An 18,088-nucleotide genomic window follows, 5' to 3' on the forward strand; every position below is an offset into this window, starting at 1 on the left:
CTAACAGCAGCAATCCTTGCAGCAAGACCTGCAACATCCTCAACATCGCCTACATCCTCAGAGCTAGGACATACATCAATGCCCTGCACAATGTTCCAGATGCCCTTTGACACAAGAACATGTTGCATCATATAAGTCCACATAGGGTAGCTGTCCCCATGCAACCTGTCTTCAGCAGCAAACATCTTGAACACATATGTGTTGTTGTTGTCAGCCATGGTAAATGCTGCACCTGATGTGAAAACTGCCCGAAAATAGGAGAAATGGAGCGGGAACAACACGTGCTATATAGCACAAACCGTAGAAGACTATAAGGCACCTGTTATGCAGAAAACGGCAGTGACAGAAATTCTGCACAAAATGATGAAATTGCCTGTGCAGACCTGCCTGTAGTGGAAACGGAGGCCGAAATGAGTCCAAATCGAAAATCTGAGCAGACCAAACTCTACGAGCTGTCCCGAAGTATTTGTCGACCTGCGAACGCTCGCCAAAGCTCACTGAAATCGGGGAAAGTGAGCAGGCGTGTACTGGAGCACCTGGCGACTAAGCCCGAGAGGACGCAACCTGCTCTGATACCAATTGTTGGAATTAGGGTTGCAGGGAAACACACACAGCTTGGAGAAGACGAAGGAAGCTCAAGGCACACAATAGAGAGTGTATAACTTAGTGTGCAATGGAAAGATAGATAGGTCTAGAGTGATGGGCGTATATACAATGCTCGGGGGAAAAAACCTCCTAAAGAGGGAAAAAATGACCCGGCGGTCCTAGTGTGTTCACACACATCACTACCACATGTATATGGTAACACAGAGCACTCCAAGATTAGGAGGGCTACATCTTTCTTCAAAGGAAATGCTCGAACATGGTGGTCCACTCTTCTTCTGAGGAAGGAAGCTCAAGTTAAATGGTTGAAATTCAAAAGGCTCTTTATTTCTTTTTGGCTGACTTGGGAGTACGAACGAGATATACGAACTGCTTGGAATCATCTTCGGATGACCAAGGGAGATTCTTTGGACGCTTATTGCGAGAGATTTTGGAACTCTTTTCTACAAACCTCTTCATTTAAGAAGGTCTCTTTTAAGGAACAAACTGAGTGGTTTTGCTGCGGATTCCCTACAGAGATCCGAGACTACTGCCTAGAACAAAAGTCAAATTCTATTCAAGAATTGATGGGTCATGCGAAACGGGGTTTTGCGATACATTCGGGAAATTTGACTTACCCCACTGATGAGATCTTTACTCAGAGAACCCAACAAACCTTTAACAATGAAAGTAGAAAGAGAAAGAGTTCTCAAGAAAGATAAGGATACACGACCTCGGCTCACTCTTCAAGAGAGGGCCAATTACATCAAAGAAGGGAAGTGTTTTGGTTGAAGGGAACATGGCACATCTCCGCAAAGTGCCCCAAAAAGGCACAACAAGAACAAAATAAAGACAGGCGAGAGAGTTTGAGAGCAGCAGAAACGTGGCAGAAAAGGCAAGATGAAAGCAAGACTTGTTCCAGTTTGCATGGGTACTGACCCAAGCCTGATTGATGAAAGTACAGAACTTTGCCAAGCTTGGGGGAAAGTGAAAGATCAAGAAGCCCTGATTTTCTTCAATGGAAGAGCCATGACCAAGTTCATTTCACTTGAATTGGCGACGCGTCTCGAGATTTTACCCGATAGGATGGGACCACCAGCAGAGGTAGTTCTAGCGGCACCCGGACCGGACATGGCCATTACACCTGTCATCGGCAAACTTCGGTTGCATTGTCAGGGGTATTTGGGGCACGAGAACTTTTACATAATGCCCTTGAAAGGTTGTGATGTTCTCTTAGGAGTCCCTTAGTACCATAAGAACAACACCGTGGTTGATTATCGAGCAAAGAAAGCAACTTTGACGAACGAAAAGGGCCGAAAATTTGTACTTGATGTAAAACTGAAGGGCGAGTCTGTCCCTATGTATCGGCTTCGGCCATTTCCAAATCATGAAATCTTGTTTCTTTGTTTACTCGATCTACTTGGAAGAGTTAAATTATAAACACAGAACGCACATGTCTGAACTTGATATAGAACCAAGATTTTCTCCACACTCATGCCGATTGCTTCTATGAGGGCCTGCCAGGCGAGTTGCCCCCATCTCGACCTAAGGATCATACCATGGATTTGATACCTAGAAGCACACCACCGAACCGGCCACCTTACCGTGTTAGCCGAGCCCAGAATGAAGAGATTATGAACCAAGTGAAAGACCCTTTGGAAAAGGGTCTTATCCAGCTGAGCTCTCCGATGTTGTTGGTTTTAAAGAAAGACGGATCTTGGAGAATGTGCATTGATTACAGAGCTCTCAATAAAATCACCATCAAGAACAAATTTTTGATTCCAAGGATCGATGTTATTCTTGACCAGCAGGGTTTATTTGAAAAGTAGATATCTTCAGATCCGAATCGCTTTAGGAGATGTCTACAAGACCGCCTTTCGGACAAGCTTTGGTTTGTATGAATTTTTGGTGATGCCTTTTGGCCTTACCAATGCTCCAACGACTTTCAACTGAATGATGGATAGGATTTTTAGAGAGTATAGATCATTTGTCGGCACTTTTTTTGATGACATTATAGTCTTCTCAAAGGATGAAGCAGAAGATAGACACCATCTGCTACAGGTCTTTCAGGCATTGCGAGATCACAAGTTAGTTATCAATGCCAAAAAGAGTGAATTTTTCTTGCTGGAGATACACTTTTTGGGACACATCCTCTCAGCAGCAAGAGTACAGATGAACCCGACCAAGATTGAGACTATACGTAATTGGCCCGATTTGAAGAATGTTCATGAAGTAGGAAGCTTCTTGGGCTTCTTTTCTTACTACCGGCGGTTCATTCAAAAGTTTGTAGAGGTAGCTTCCCCTTTGCACATTCTGACACAGAAAGGAGTCCCTTTCTCGTGGGGACTCATAGAGGTGACTTCCTTTCAGACATTGAAAGAGAAATTGACTACTGGACCAGTATTGACTTTACCGGATTTGCAAAAGTCATTTGAAGTATATTGTGATGCTTGTGGTCGTAGTCTGGGAGCGGTCTTAATGCAAGAAGGCCATGTGATTGCCTAGGCCAGAATTGACAACACAGATCTATGAGAAGGAGCTTTTGGCAGTGATCCATGCTCTTACTTAGTGGCGACATTACTTACTCGGAGCCGATTTTACGGTCTTTACTGATCATCAGAGTTTACACTACTTCTTGTCACAGAAGCAGCTTTCGGAAAAGCAGATGCGGTGGGCTAACATCTTGTCACAGTTTCATTTCCAGATTGTCCATGTTCAGGGACGGAAGAACTTGGTGTCAAATGCTTTTTCTCGGAAGCAGCTAGTCTTGGCTATTTCCGTGATTCATCATAGAAGCTTCGAGAACATGGTTGATGAGTACGCAACAGATCCAGATTTTTCATATGTATTCACTCGAATACAAAATGGGGAGATAGTAGCGGGATATTCCATACGAGATGGCTACTAGATAAAGAAAACGATGTTGTGCGTTACACAGCCGTTGAGGGAAAAGGTTCTGATTGAATGTCATTGTCCACCTTTTACAGGTCACCGCGGCATCGACACCACCTTGAAAGGAGTGGAGCGTTACTTCTTTTAGCCAAGACTCAAGAAGGATGTGGATGACTTTGTACATAGTTGCTTGGTATGCCAAAAGGTCAAGTTTGACAGGCATAAAGCACGGGGATTGTTACAGCCTTTACCCATTCCCACCCGCCCCTGGGAACGTATTGCTATGGATTTCATTTTTGATCTCCCGACGACACAAAGTGGGCATGATGGCATTTGGACTGTCATCGACAGATTTAGCAAGCAAGTTCACTTCATTCCAGTGAAGAAAACAATCAAGCCGGATCATTTGGCGAGACTATTCATTGCACAGATTTTCAGATTACATGGCATGCCTGAGACAATAGTCTCTGACAGAGATCCCCGATTCACGAGTTTGTTTTGGAAGGCTATTTGGGAGAACATTGGAACACGGTTGCAGTTCTTGTCATCATTCCACCCGTAGACAGATAGGCAATCTGAGATTGCAAATTCAGTCGTACTGGATTTATTGAAGTCTTACATTTCTAATCAAGAGACTCAATGGGAATTCTTTTTGCCCTTGTTGGAATTTGCCTACAATAACATGATCCACTCTTCGATGGGGAAGGCACCATTTGAGATCATTGAAGGTGCTCCGAAGGTTCCACCCTTCCTCAGCACGAAAGATAAGATTTTTGAAGCCGACCAATACACGAGGGACTTGGACACTACATTTGCCAAGGTCGGGAGGCTTTAGCGAAATCTCAAGAAAGACACAAGCAGGCAGCAGATCGACACGGTCACGATTTGAAATTAAAGGAAGACGATTGGGTGCTCTTATGTTTTGAGAAGGCACGCTTAAGAAAGAAAAAGGGAAGGAGCGGCTTTTTCCAAATCTTAGCATGAGGTACTATGGCCCTTTCCAAATAAAAGAAAAGATAAATGATGTCTCCTTTAGACTGAAGCTGCTCGATACTTGGAAGATTCACAATGCTTTTCATGTGAGTCTATTGAAGCCTTTTAAAGGCGATGTGCCCGATGATGGGGAGCCAGATGAGCAACCCAAAGTGGAGGAAAGCGAGGAGATACTCGTTTCAGAAAAGATATTGGCACACAAGGACAAAAAGATTAAAGGTAAAGTGATTAGGCGGTTCTTGGTTAAGTTCAAGAACTATCCTGCATTGGATGCGAAGTGGATGGAGGAGGAGGACCTAGCAGATACTTCTTAGATTTTGGAACTTTACCTTGAAGCATTCGGTTTAGCATAGTCTACTCCGATAGAACCCCTATTTCAGCATGGGTGAATCTAGTGCAGCGGGTTTGCACAAGACGGGAGTCACTCCGCTCCTTTGTCAACGGATTACTCCGATTTTGAATAGAGTCATTGATGTCCCTCTTTGGGTTTCAGGGATATTGATTTTATGAACTGGAATTCCTTGAAAATAAAAATGATTGATTTGTACTTGACTTGTTTGAATGCAGGAGCTGAAAGATGAAATGAATGCACCATTTCGGTCTCATAAATCTCTATAGACATGATTGCAATAAGGATTAGTTAATCGGGCATCCGTGAGGTGCGGAATGGATCTAGATGCCATTACTAAATACGTTGCCGATTAATCATGGTCTGAGATTTGGAATGAATTTGTATGTGATTTGTCATGTGATATCCTGTGATGTCAAGTGATGTCCTGTGATGTCCGATGATGTGACTGTCAATTTGTATAAGTGCTAGATGTGTTGTGTCTAGTGGGTTGGTACTAACAGTCAGTGTCTACTAAGACAGTTTATGGCCTTTGTCTGTTTTGCAGGCGTAATCAAGGGCGATTACAATTCTTTCAAGAGGGGGGTATGTCACAAACTGGTGACGTGGCATGCCCTTGGACACGCAAAGAAATGCGTCGACAGGTTGATGTAGCAGCAGCCCAGTGGAAAACCCGTCGGAAATCACGTTGATAGGCTGACACGTGGCAATCGTACGGATCTCCGTCTTTTGCGTTGGTCATGTTGACGTGGCAGTGTACGAACGTCTGTAAATTACGCTGGCAAACTTCTGGCAGCTTTTTGGCATAATGCTTTTGCGTTGAAGCTTTTTAGTTTGAGATTTTGGGGCTCTGATTTTGGGCAACCCTTGTAACAATAAATAGGCCTTTTGGGCCTCATTACTCAGAGCATCTGGACACAGAGTCTGAGTGTGAGTTCCCAGGGACTCGCTTGTACTTTGCACATAGATTAATATAAAAAGAAATACCAAAAGGGGCGCCAATCTTTGGGGCCAATACCTCTGGGCACGGAACTACGTCGGGCCGTGTCGTCTTTTGTGAACTGTTTTAAACTGAATCTCTGTTGTGTCGCGGTAGAATCTTGACATGGGGTGTCCAAGTTTGTTACATGCCTACAATAAACATTTTTGGGCTTTGGAAGAAGGTTTATCATGACGAGGTACACATTGTAATCACTTCGGGTAGTGGACCGGACGGAAACATTGAGATAACTACAATCTACACACTTGGCAACACTTTAGCACATCAGAACACTTGAATAACTGTGAAGAAAGAGAGAGTAGTCGAGACGGCACGGCGGAGTTTCAAGCCAAGACGCATTGGCCCCAAAGACTGGTGTCCCTTTTGGTAATTCTTTATTATTTCACTTCGCAAAGTACAACTCCTAAGGGTCCCACTCTCTTCGAGACTCTGCGTCCAGATGCTCTTTGAGAAGTGGCCCTCTGGGCACTTATAAACTTACTTGGGATGCCCAAAAGCGGAGCCCCAAAAGTATCAGATCCAAAAGCACTTGATTCTAAAAGCATCTACACCCAAAAAGTGACGTAAAAATCTTCCTACAATAGCCAATGAAGAACGCAAAAATCCGTACAGGTGCCACGTTATTACAGACAATGCAATTTGCGAAAATATCCGTATAGCCTGCCACGTCATTAGTTTTCACGCGATATATTATTTGTGTGTGTGGGGGGGGGGGGACGCTTTTTAAGGGTTTGGGCCCCACGGTAGGTTCCTGTAAGTTGTGCGGGGGTTAGGATTAAAAAGCCTAACCTATTTATGACTTTGGGCCACTTGGTAGGACTTCATAAGATGGGAATCCTTTTGTTTCTTTTTCTTCTTCTAAGCTTTGGGCCTCTTGGTCGGTTTGTGCAAAACTCAGTCAAGTTAGTCCAAGACCCGATTGTCACACAGATGTCCCTAGTTCCACGTAGATAACTTTAGATGCAAAATACCACGTAGAGAGAATTTTTCATGGCACAGAGGATTCCGGCTTTGACCAAGAGATTGGCATGGACCACCATTCTAGGGAAAGTGAGTATGGGGTGGGCCAAACAAACACATTGATGATTGATCCGATGCTTCTATGACCTTGACGCACAAACCGTAGCCCTAAAACCCGTCACACATATCTAGTGCATGCACGTGACACTCTCAACCAGAGATATGTGGCAGCGGACTAATGGGGAAGCTTCTTTTGTTTGGAGCTAGAATGGATGGACAGTTTGAGGTGAAGAAACAATTATGGTACTCCAGCGTATAGCCATATCAAACAGTTGATTGGCAAGTCTAGACATTACAATCATGGTATACTATTTATCAAATCCCAATTGCATGTGTTGTCAACATCAATTATTAAACTAGAATACCGCAAGATTTATTTAACTTGATTATGGTGCAATTGGCTAAGAAAAGCTGATTCACGATAGCTCTCAAGTATCTAAAAGCGCTCCCCAATTTTCTAAAAAGCTCTTTTAGGAAAGACTCTCTTTTAGCCTAAAAGGAAGCCTCTACTTTATTTGGTCAACTCTCATCCTTAGCCTCAGCCTCTACCCTTCAATTGTGACCTTCTAGCGTAATTTCAATGTCTTTGTCTAAGTAGTTCATCCTACCACGCTTATAAACCATTACCACATTGCTTTTTCATGAAAAGCAATCTTGTAAAAAGCTATATATCCACACTACCTCTTTTTTGTGCCCCACCACCTCCTCATGTTCCTCGATCCTTCATAGCTAGTGCTCAAGTAGCTTAGTAGTTCTCACGAGCCGAGCACTGTGCCATTGGTACGCTTGTTTATTTTGCGGCGTGTGTAGAAGACGTGCTCTCTACTAGGTAGCAGGCAGAGTTCCATGCTATCCTTCTCCCTATCTTTGGCTGATACAAAGACTTGGACATAGGCTTCAATCATGGATTTTGTTCTTTACCATACTTGGCAGGCTATTGAGACTTGGGCAAGTTGCATTTCATCATGCATTGCCGTTGACAGACTTTCACACATTATGGGGGCTATTCAGTGGCTACATACTGAGGACAATTACCATTTGCTACTGGTTTTGTCTGTGAGCCATACTACACCGGCCCATCGCACCATGTCAATATGGTCGAAATCTACAGTTGTTAGCACATTGTGGTGCTCTTCATACCAGTACATCTCTTGCTCGCTCTTTTGTTCTTGGATAGCTCCTCAAACGTCTTACCACAAGATGAGGATCGTCACGGGACAGGTACTACGTGCCAAAGGAAAAGAACAGACTGAACAGACTTTTAGCACTTCAACAACAACTGAACTGAAAGAGAGAGAGCACACACAACACGAAGTGGCAAAATTCCACCCCAAAGAGTACTGGCCCCAAACCTTGGCACCCCTTTCTGTATTTCTTTATATTACTTGAACCGAGTATAATGCCGGTACTCGCGCTTTACACCTTCACCCAAAAGAGTGCCGGAGATTGAACCCTCTGCACATATTTAAAGACCCTTGGCCTATGAAAAGCATTTACATGAAAAGCTTCAAACTCAAAAACATATGGTTCAAAAAGCGTGAGCCCAAAAAGCTGCCAGCATGTTTTGTGGAAATCCATGAAGTTGCCACGTTAGCATGTCCGCGGGAATTTAAGGCCCTTGGTCTATGAAAAGCAGTTACATGAAAGGCTTCAAACTCAAAAACATTTGGTCCAAAAAGCTGCTAGCGCGTTTTGCGGAAATCCGTATAGCTGCCATGTGAGCATGTTAGCGTGAATTGTGGACGTTTGTATAGTTGTCACGTCACCACGAAATCCGGGCGTCCGTAATGGCTTGCCACGTCATTAGTTGCTACGCAAGAGATTGTGTGTGTGTGGTCCCGCTTTATTTTAAGGGCTTTAGGTCCTTGAGCCGGGATTTGCAGGTTGGCTCCGTTCTTCAGTGGCTTGGCACGTCAGCAATTTGTGACATCCCCCCTTCTTGAAAGAAAGTAATCGTTCGGGATTACTGCATATCTGCAAAACAACTCAAGTTAGCTCAAAAATTTCCATGGGTCATTTCGAGGGACATTCTAAGGGACAATCAATTTTCTCAATCTAGATCGGAGCTCTTGATATTTTGTGTTGTTGATTTTCCAGAAGTATCTCATCCAATAAGGAGTCTCATTCCAGACCGGAGCTCTTGATATCCTGAGTCGTTGGTTTCCTAGAAGTATCTCATCCAATAAGGAATATTCAGTGGTTGGCACATCACAGTCCGAGCCATGAGTTGTTCAATGACTCCCTCATTACTCCTCCCGAAAATAACCTAAAAAGGTCCGGGTCATGAGATATAGAGGCGTTACTACCAAACGCCCCCCAGATCGCAGCCTGTATCGTTTGGAGGTGCTGAGAGTAACCACAGCTCAGACTTCTTAATACTCCCCCCTGTAAATAACCACAAGGGTATGGGCCATGAGTAACAACAACAATTCTCCCGTTGTAAATGACCACAAGGGTTTGGGCCATGAGCAAAAACAACACTTTTCAAACATTCTATATACCCCCCCCCCCCCCCCCCACGCAAATAACCACAAGGGTCCGGGCCATGAGTATGAGCAAGCATTCTCAAACATCATTTCTCAGGACTCCACCCGAGAATAAAATCTCCAATCATTGAAACCAGTATTTAAACAAGAGTCAAACAATTCAAATCGGCACCAAGACAGGTTTAAAATAGATACCATCCATTTCAAACAAATTTCAACCAGTACTTCCTCAAACATAGTTCAAAAGTATTAAAAACAACTAGATAATTCATTCAGGTTTTTGTTCAGACAGCCGGAATGTTGTATCATTTTTGTCATTCCAAGAAAACGTCACATTTGTCCAACTTCATAATGTGAAAATCGGCTTTTCCCTGATATGCTTGGATGGTCACTGGAAAAGCACCAATGAGAGGTACCACCTTCTAGGTCTGACCGGTTGCTAACTCTGCTTCGATTTCGCCACCATGTGGATCATAATCAAAGTTCATCTACTTCAAGAATTCTGGATGGATGAAGTTTTCGGTAGCTCTTGGGTCAAAGAAAATTAGGGCTTTGAACTTTGAAGCCGTTGACTTCGCCATATGCTTGACACAATTCATTTGTATTTTCAAGGCGTATGTGATAGATGTCGGGCACAAGTCCAATGGTTGCTTTAGCTCGTTTGGCTGGAGATGGTCCTGGGGTTGTGTCGACCGTCGGTACGGGCGTCGGCTCCGCTGGTCTGTCAATGCGTTGGGGACAACCAAAATAGTTATGCCTTGTTTGAAAGCATCCAAAACATTGGCCTTCTTGTAATAAGGTGTCTCGTTGTTGAGGCATCATTGTAACAGCATTGTGCAAGTAATAAAGCCAATAGAGTAAGGGGGCCTTGAGGGTGGTTGGAACCCGACATGCAATCTCTCTCTCTCTCTCTCTCTCTCTCGCTGTGTGCTTCTCTCTCCTTCATTGTATTTAGTTCAGTTTCTCTTTTCAAGTGAAGTAAAGTAACCTTATGTTTGTGCGGCGTACTAGATCCAAGCTAAATCCTTAACACTTGTTTGGTACCAAAACAGGACACTTAAGTGTCTTTTTTTTACAAATTTAGATTAAATGCTACGTGCATCATACGGTGTATTTAAGAAAACCCTCTTGTTATGCTTAAATATGTTAGCTAGAGGTCTTCAAAAAATATAACCTTGCATTTTAGAAGCTATCATGATCAAGAAATATACTCATCAAGTGAACCCCCATAAGATTGCGATTGATGCTTTGAAGCAATTGACTTCATAAGCTCAAGAAAAAATGAAGAGACCTTGTAAAAAAAATTTACCCAACTTTTCCACAATTGTGCTATAGGTGCAAAAACATTTACTTCAGAGTGTATAAAATAATGGGAAGTTTTATGTGTTTGATATGGCCATTTCAAGCATATCGTTGTATATAAATAAAAATATGTTTTTGATGTATTTGCGAGTTTTAGAAAGAGATACATTGCTTACACTCTCCATTGAGGACTCAAAGTGGCAAGTAGAAGTGCTTTGGTAAGCAACAATTATTGTATCATTTCAAATATTCAAAACTGCGTATGCAAAGACTTTGATATTTTAATTCTTGAGACGTAAGTATTCAAAACCTCAAATAACTCCAAGCTTTTCACGTATATCAACTAAATGTGTCAAAGTACATGGTATGGACACAATTGGGGTACCTAAAACCTTGGTTTCAATGTTATTATGGAGGACTCAAGATTTTCATGAGTTTTTGAACAATACAAATTTCAAGATAGGGTGCAACCAACAAGATTTAACCGAGTTAGGGAGCCGAAAAATTACTTACTTTCTTGGTTTCAACATATAAAGTCATTTGCAGTTGTCAAATCGCACTAGAATAGCCTCAATTCCATGAGAGGACCTTTGAAAGGTGAAAATTATGCTCTAAGTCAGCACGTGCTCAAGCATGAAGTTATGTATATAACTTGCAAACTATTCTTTGAACGTCTTTCCATTGTATTGTAACACTAAGTACTAACGCTTGGCTTTTACAAATATGAAAAAGCTCATCTCTACAAAAAGATATAAGAATTTTATGATTTTTTTGGCAAAACAGCTTGAAATTTTACTAAAATTTACGATTTAGAACTTACCACAATTCTCTCCACAGGGCTTTTATTTTGGCATGGAGAAAAATCCAATGTTTTTTTTTCCCTCATAACCAACCTATGATAGAAACAAGGTGTAAAAAACTTCTTTGTAGCTTGACAAATAAATTGCCAAAATTTGGTAGGAAAAGAGGACACTCTAGTGTCTCAGTTGAGACACTAGAGTGTCTCAGGACACTTTAGTGTCCAATTACAGGACTAGTGTTAAACACTTCCATTGCATGACATGGTCTTTTATAAGTAGGCCACTCGGCAAGACTTGTAAGTTGGTAAAACTTCTTTTGCTGCATCTGCTTCTTCTTCTCTTAAGGTTTAGGCCCCTTGGCCGGGATCTGCAAGTCGGCTTAGGGCTTTAGTGGCTTGACACGTCAGCAATTTGTGACAATTTGCTTCGTTATCGACCTGGATATTGAAGGCGGATAGTAGGATGAATAAAGATTTCTTTGCACATTTTAGGGAGTGTTCCAAGGGGGACCTTCTATTAGGGACCTGCATGATTTTGCAGACAGGTTGCACACGGATCCTAATGAGATCCTTGACATAGCTTCAAATATTATTTTGAGCATTTGTTTACTACAAATCAGCTGATTGACGATGATATACATGCCAGAGGGGAGGTTTGGTCTCATGTTCAGCCAGTGATTTTACAGAGGCTATGTGTCATACTGAGGCTCCTTTCACTTTGCAGGAGATGGGTGATGGAGTGGTTGGTACCAGGTATGAGGAAGCATCCATCTCAATGTTTGGAACTTTGGGGCCACAGGGCTTGCAGTTATTTGTCGAGGTGAGATGGCCCCTAGGAAGCTCAAGTGACCTGTCCTGTTTTTTGGACTTTTTAACGTGCACCTATTGCTAGTAGTGCTACTTTGTCCTGTTTACATAAAGAAACTAGCCAAGTGGCCTCAAGAAAGGCACGTTTTGGACATCTTGATCCGTTTCTAATTTTTCTTCTGATAAGGGTTATGTCGGTTGTGTCTCTTTTAAATAGTTCATAACATGATTAACTGGAAGATATTCCCATTAATAGGGTGTAGCTTTGCCTTTTCATGTCACATTAGGGTTTGTCTTGACTGTGCAGTTCACTAAAGCTAGAAAAAGGTTAGCCGATGCAGAGGCCCAACTGGCTCGCACACGAGGCCACCTTACAACTGGTGCACCTCTTTCTTCCTCATGGAGTGTCAAAGTTAAAACAGAGCAAGATTCTGACACCCCTTCAAGAGGTTCGGTGGAGAAAGAAAAGGGATTATCTGGGAAGCCTCCTCTCATAGTACCTGGCTCAAATGGCCATTCTAATCTTAATGCAAAGGGAGCGTTAGGCAAAAGACCATCAGAGCCTCAGTCATCTTCAGCAGCTGCAGCTCGCAATGAAGGTGTTTCCAATATCTCTAAGAAGATGAAGGCTGTCAAAAGTGAGAGCAGTGGTACTGTGGAGAACCGTCCAATAAGGAAACGCCCAGGTATGCAGGTGAAGTTGGAAATGTTTGTGATTGGTATTAGTCACTTTCTGTCTTGTCTTCACAGGTTCTCCTAAACAATGGACATGTAGATTGCTTTGAAAGCAAGACTTCTTTGTGTTTATGATTAATTTGTGTATAGCTTGATGTTGCTGAAGATGAACACACACAATGTTTTAGTGCAAAATGTACTTAAGATGCGAGTGAATATTTTCAATGCTCTTGGTCTGTGTATAACATCTCGTGGTCATGGCAATACCACCCTTATATGCATGATTTTGAGGCTTTTGGTTCAGTTTTTTCCTCAAGCTAAAAAGCAATGCAGCATGTATTCTGTGATTATCATGGATTGGATACACTTTTTGACTCAAAAGTAGAAACAGGAAGGTTATTATCGCTGTTAGGCTTGTCCCTTGATTAAAGTTTTTAGTTTTAGCTGGAACAGAAAATCGTTGCTGGTAATTTCAATCAAATTTTTTCACTAAGCCTGAAAAGTCCGTTTTGGTTACCTTTTTGGTACATCCTGTAGTTACTTTGATGAGGATGTTGATGGCAAAGATGCAGGGAGTGAAACATGTTTAGCTGTGGAACAATTGAGTCTCCAGTTTTTAATGTTGCAAAGTGTTGGTTCTATGGTTCTCCTTCTAGCCGGAGCTTATTGGCCCATGGCACAAGTTTTGGTATTGCCGAAAGTTGTGTTGGATTCCTGAAGAGATCCACATACCTATTCTAAACCAACACTGAGGCCAGTTTTATATTGTCAATAGTATTTGTTGTTTAGAATATTTTGAATGCTGCTGAGAATTGTGTGTGGGTCTGTAATATCCACAGAGACACTTTACCACTAGCCTACAACCTTGTTTGACTTAAGGATTCTTTTCTGAAGTTGTGCTTTTTAAAAGCTCTTCTATGGCCCAAATGCATTCTGAAGAATGGAGAACCTTCATTCAATCACCTAAGACCAATCGCTTAAAAATGTGTCCCATGTAGATAAATTTTTTTCAGAAGTACCTGACATGGACATGTAGGAGTTTCAACTTGAATTATTATGATTGATTGCTTTCCCAATTCCCTCCCTGCAACTGGCAGATCACTTGTCATAAAGGATTCCGGCTCACAATGTTATTACAAACTTTCAGGATCATTCGAGGCCTCTTCTTGTTTGCTATCTCATATCTTAGTCCATTTGTAAGGTGGTCCTTGTTCTCAATGGAACCGTTACTGGAACTTAGTAGCTAATTAGATTCAGACTTGGCCCATATTTAAAGTGACCCTTGTTCGCAACAGACCATGATGGGAGCTTAGCAGCAACTAAGGGGAAGGGTTGGAAGGTGCATTAGATTGAACTTTATAGCAAAAGTCAAATTTTATGGACTGGAAGTTTGGTTATTTGTGCGTAATTCATTTCACTGTAAATGCGTCCAGAGTGGTAAGTAACAGCTTGATAGCAGCCAGCCCTGATGAGCTTGGGCCCTGGTTTTTGTGGAGCCCAGACAACATACTAGGGCTTTTCATTTTGTTGTGACACATTGAGGTTCATTGCTAAGTGTTCAGAGTGTGCTTAGAGACCTATTTCTCAACTGTTTTTCTCCTTTCTGCGTGAGAGATTAAAGCCATGCCCATGGCTCATGATTTGTGTACAGAGCCCAAAGAGAGTATCGAACTCGTTCCTTCGATTCGTGGAAGCAAGGCCCCTGGTCTGTTGCGAATGATTTCACCCGACTATGTGAATGGTCAGCACAAACGCAAATTAAGGAGCTTGGATATCAATCCGACCTCTAAGCAGCTCTGTGCTACAAGGTATAGACACTGTTTCATGTTATCCATAAGAACATGAAGAGAATTTGACGCATGCCAGGAAATTATGCAGGGCTATGATATTGTTTCACCTCTTCTATTTGACATAAATATCTTTTCTTTCTTTTTCAATGTCTTTTTTTAAAATAAATTTCCGTTGCTGTTTTTGGAGAATGTGGAGTGTCCAGGGGCTGGGAGAATGGATGGGGTTAGTAATGTTTTGAAAGCCAGTACACTGTCATTCAGGTTGTCATGTTTTGTTGTCGGATGAACAGGGTAAGGAATGCAGAAGTCAATGAAGGAGCAAAGTTTTGTTGACAGAGACCACAGGTCAATAAATATTACGTAGGACCATGGGAAGGCAGCCCAGAAGTGCTTATTTTCTGCGAAATGGTACAAGACCAGACTCTTTATAAGGTCGACCCAGCAGGTTGAGAGGAATGCATAGGGGTACAGGATGTATTAGGGTTCAGACAAGGAGTACATTTGAAAGTCATACTGACTTACATAAGCTTGATGTCCAGACACGTGTGAGATGACTTTTTGATGGGAGACAGAAAGGAAAGAATGAAAGCTGTATTAATATCTGCAAAAGATCAAAGGTATAGTGTGTGAGGGATGTGTTTGGGTTTAGTGGAGGTGAGCTTGGCGTCAGAGGAGGAGTGCATTTTAAATTAATGCACGACTTTCATAAGCTTGTTGTCTAGACACTTTGAGATGTCACTTTGAAGAGAGAAAGAAAGTAAAGAAAGAAAGCTATTTTTGCGTACGGTTGGTCAGTGTTACACCATGGAGTACAACCAAAAAGAAAGAAGTCTTAATATAGAGTTTACTCGAAACTGGAGGAAGGAGGGGTCAGGGAATCTGGCGCAGTGGTTGGAGAAAGAGAATTGACCAACTTTTAGAGGCCTTTTCACATGCAAGCTACAATGACCACATCAGGGATATGTCTCAATTTGGTCGCTCTGAAACCTCACCTGCCTTCGGATGATGCTAGGTGTATTTAAATAATGATCCTCAGAAGACAAAACAAGCTCCCTTTAAAAAATGACTTGGATATTTTTTTATTCAAAGAATGTAACCATCATTCAGTTATAATATTGAGAATATAAGCATCAGAGTTGGCATATATAATTGAGAATTCATGGTCATAAAGTTTCATGCACATAACCACTGTTTCATGAAGATATTGTTATTTTGAACTTCTGCTAATTTTGTGCACATAAAGCATCTGATTTATTTCTTTCTTTGATGCGTGCGAGACAGCAGTGTTGCTCCTGTGATTAGTTTTGATGTTACAAGTTTATTCATTAAGCAAATAGTGGAACACTTACTGGTTAGCACTGACTCACTGGCTTGTCATGTGTACAGCGCTCTGGATGGCTTAATCCACTTGTGGCAGATTGAAGGAAGAGGGTAAGAATATATGGTCACGTCTCTGTTCCCCTCTCATGATTTTGAGGATGGCTTATGTAGCACAGAAACAGAGTGCCTAAATTTGAATTATGTGTAAAAATCTTGCCTCATAGAAGGGGGTTTGGGCAAAGTGCAAAAGACTACAAGTTGCAGACTTTTTCGTACTTTGGATGCCGGCATGCGTATTGTTGTTTTGCCTGCATGAGTATGTTTGCTCTCACTAGGGGATGACGAGCGTAGTGGGTGTCTTCTTTAAGCTGTGGGTTTAATCAGTAAGCAATTTTGTATGTTGCTTGCAGATCTGGCCTTAACTTCCTCAGCTCGGTAGACTGCCTTTCTCCAAAACAGAGGAGGTGGCCAGAGGACATGGTATGGCATCCAAATGGAGACAGCCTTTATGCTTGCTACAGTGCTGATGGTGGGGACAATCAAGTAGCTGTGGTAGACGTAACTGGCAAGGTAGGATGCTGTAAAGACCCAGGATATTCTTTCTCCATACCTCATGATTTTGCAAAACTTGTTTATCTTGTATTGGCAACCCAGGATTGCTTTGTGTTTTACAGATGAAAGTAAAGTTTCTTGAGGATAAGCCTCACACAAAGGGAATAATAAACAGCTTGGTGTTCCTGCCATGGGGTAATGATAATTTTGTTACAGGTGGTAGTGACCATGCTGTTTGCTTATGGGAAGAGAAGGAAACCAATGAGGGCCTTAAATGGAAAGCAAAAAGTCTTCACAAGGGTCAGCATTCATCGGCTGTCATGAGCGTTGCCAGTCTGCGGCACAAGGAGCTTGTGCTTTCCGGTGGTGCAGATAAGCGCGTTGTGGGGCATGATACACGCTATAATAGATCCTATGTGTGCTACACTCTTGAGAGTAAAGCCATGGGAGTGCTACCAAATCCAGCCGACTTCAACCTATTTATGGTACAAACTGGGTAATGTTCCTAACTCGACCATGTTGACACCACATGCATTTGATGTCTTTTTCAGTCTGATCCGTAGTAGCGAGCCCTTTGATCTTGCTAAACCACCGCTTAGATATGTAGTATCTACTAATGAGGTGTTCCTCCCCTTTCCAACAGGACTCCAGGACAGCAACTCCATCTCTATGACATAAGAGTGCAGAGAACAGAGCTTCACGTCTTTGGATGGAAGCAAGAGAGCAGTGATTCTCAATCCGCACTTATCAACCAAACTTGGTCTCCGGATGGGTATTACATTGCGTCTGGCTCTACAGATCCAAAAATTCACATTTTTGATATTCGGTACAACTCCAAAGGGCCATCACAGAGTATTAGAGCGCATCAAAAGCGAGTTTTTAAAGCTGCTTGGCACCATACGTTGCCCCTTTTGATCTCAATATCGTCTGACCTGAACATAGGTTTATTCAGATATGCCTCTTAAATGCTGCGGCATCTGTATATGTGCTCTCGTAATTTGAATATCAATAATCAATTGGATCAGACTAAATTCTAAGAGCCAATCATAGTGTGCACAAATCAAAGAATAGACTACTTCCCATGGCCTTTAAACATGCTCACGGTTCTTTGAAAGAGATGCTAACGCTCTTTGAATGACCTAGGATTTTGAGCAACAGTCTTTCCAAGGGTGTTTAGAAGCTTGTTTAACTGCAGCGCCATTGATTCACAGAGTTATGTGGTGTTCTTGAATGAGGTATTTATGCTGTGTCAGGCCTGATATTCTTTGTTTGCGTTGCTTGACATGGTTCTATGTATCTTGAGTCCAAGCTGGTGCACTATTCTAAATGATGCTGGGCCGTGGTCGCGCGAGCCTAGATACATCTTAGCAATTTCTGCAATGATGGCTACGGTTATTCATACTTTTTCCTCTGCACCTTGGCACAGCTAAGTGGTGGATCAGGATTGAGAACTGTCTTGTCAGGGATAGTTTTTATTTGGCTCTAAATAGTTTTGCAGTACTGGCAGGGCCGACCTAAAAA

At 42.2% G+C, this 18,088-nt stretch overlaps 1 protein-coding gene across 2 annotated transcripts in view; it reads left to right on the forward strand.

Annotated features, from left to right (window-relative positions):
- Window positions 1-17,831, forward strand: part of LOC147444778 (transducin family protein / WD-40 repeat family protein) — a 54,748-nt gene extending 36,917 nt beyond the window's left edge. The window contains exons 2-8 of one of the 2 annotated variants that reach the window (XM_086527317.1): window positions 12,148-12,243; window positions 12,538-12,916; window positions 14,557-14,713; window positions 16,082-16,126; window positions 16,426-16,585; window positions 16,690-17,063; window positions 17,211-17,831. In XM_086527317.1, coding sequence (XP_086383443.1) covers window positions 12,148-12,243; window positions 12,538-12,916; window positions 14,557-14,713; window positions 16,082-16,126; window positions 16,426-16,585; window positions 16,690-17,063; window positions 17,211-17,532 — 1,533 coding nt within the window. In that variant the 3' untranslated portion in view covers window positions 17,533-17,831. The remainder of the gene's footprint in view (window positions 1-12,147; window positions 12,244-12,537; window positions 12,917-14,556; window positions 14,714-16,081; window positions 16,127-16,425; window positions 16,586-16,689; window positions 17,064-17,210) is intronic. The other variant, XM_086527318.1, reaches the window with a different exon arrangement.
- The last annotated feature ends 257 nt before the right edge of the window (window positions 17,832-18,088 follow it).

This window comes from Adiantum capillus-veneris, chromosome 13 (genome assembly GCF_014529385.1).
Source record: "Adiantum capillus-veneris isolate H3 chromosome 13, ASM1452938v2, whole genome shotgun sequence".
In the NCBI taxonomy this organism is placed as follows: domain Eukaryota; kingdom Viridiplantae; phylum Streptophyta; class Polypodiopsida; order Polypodiales; family Pteridaceae; genus Adiantum; species Adiantum capillus-veneris.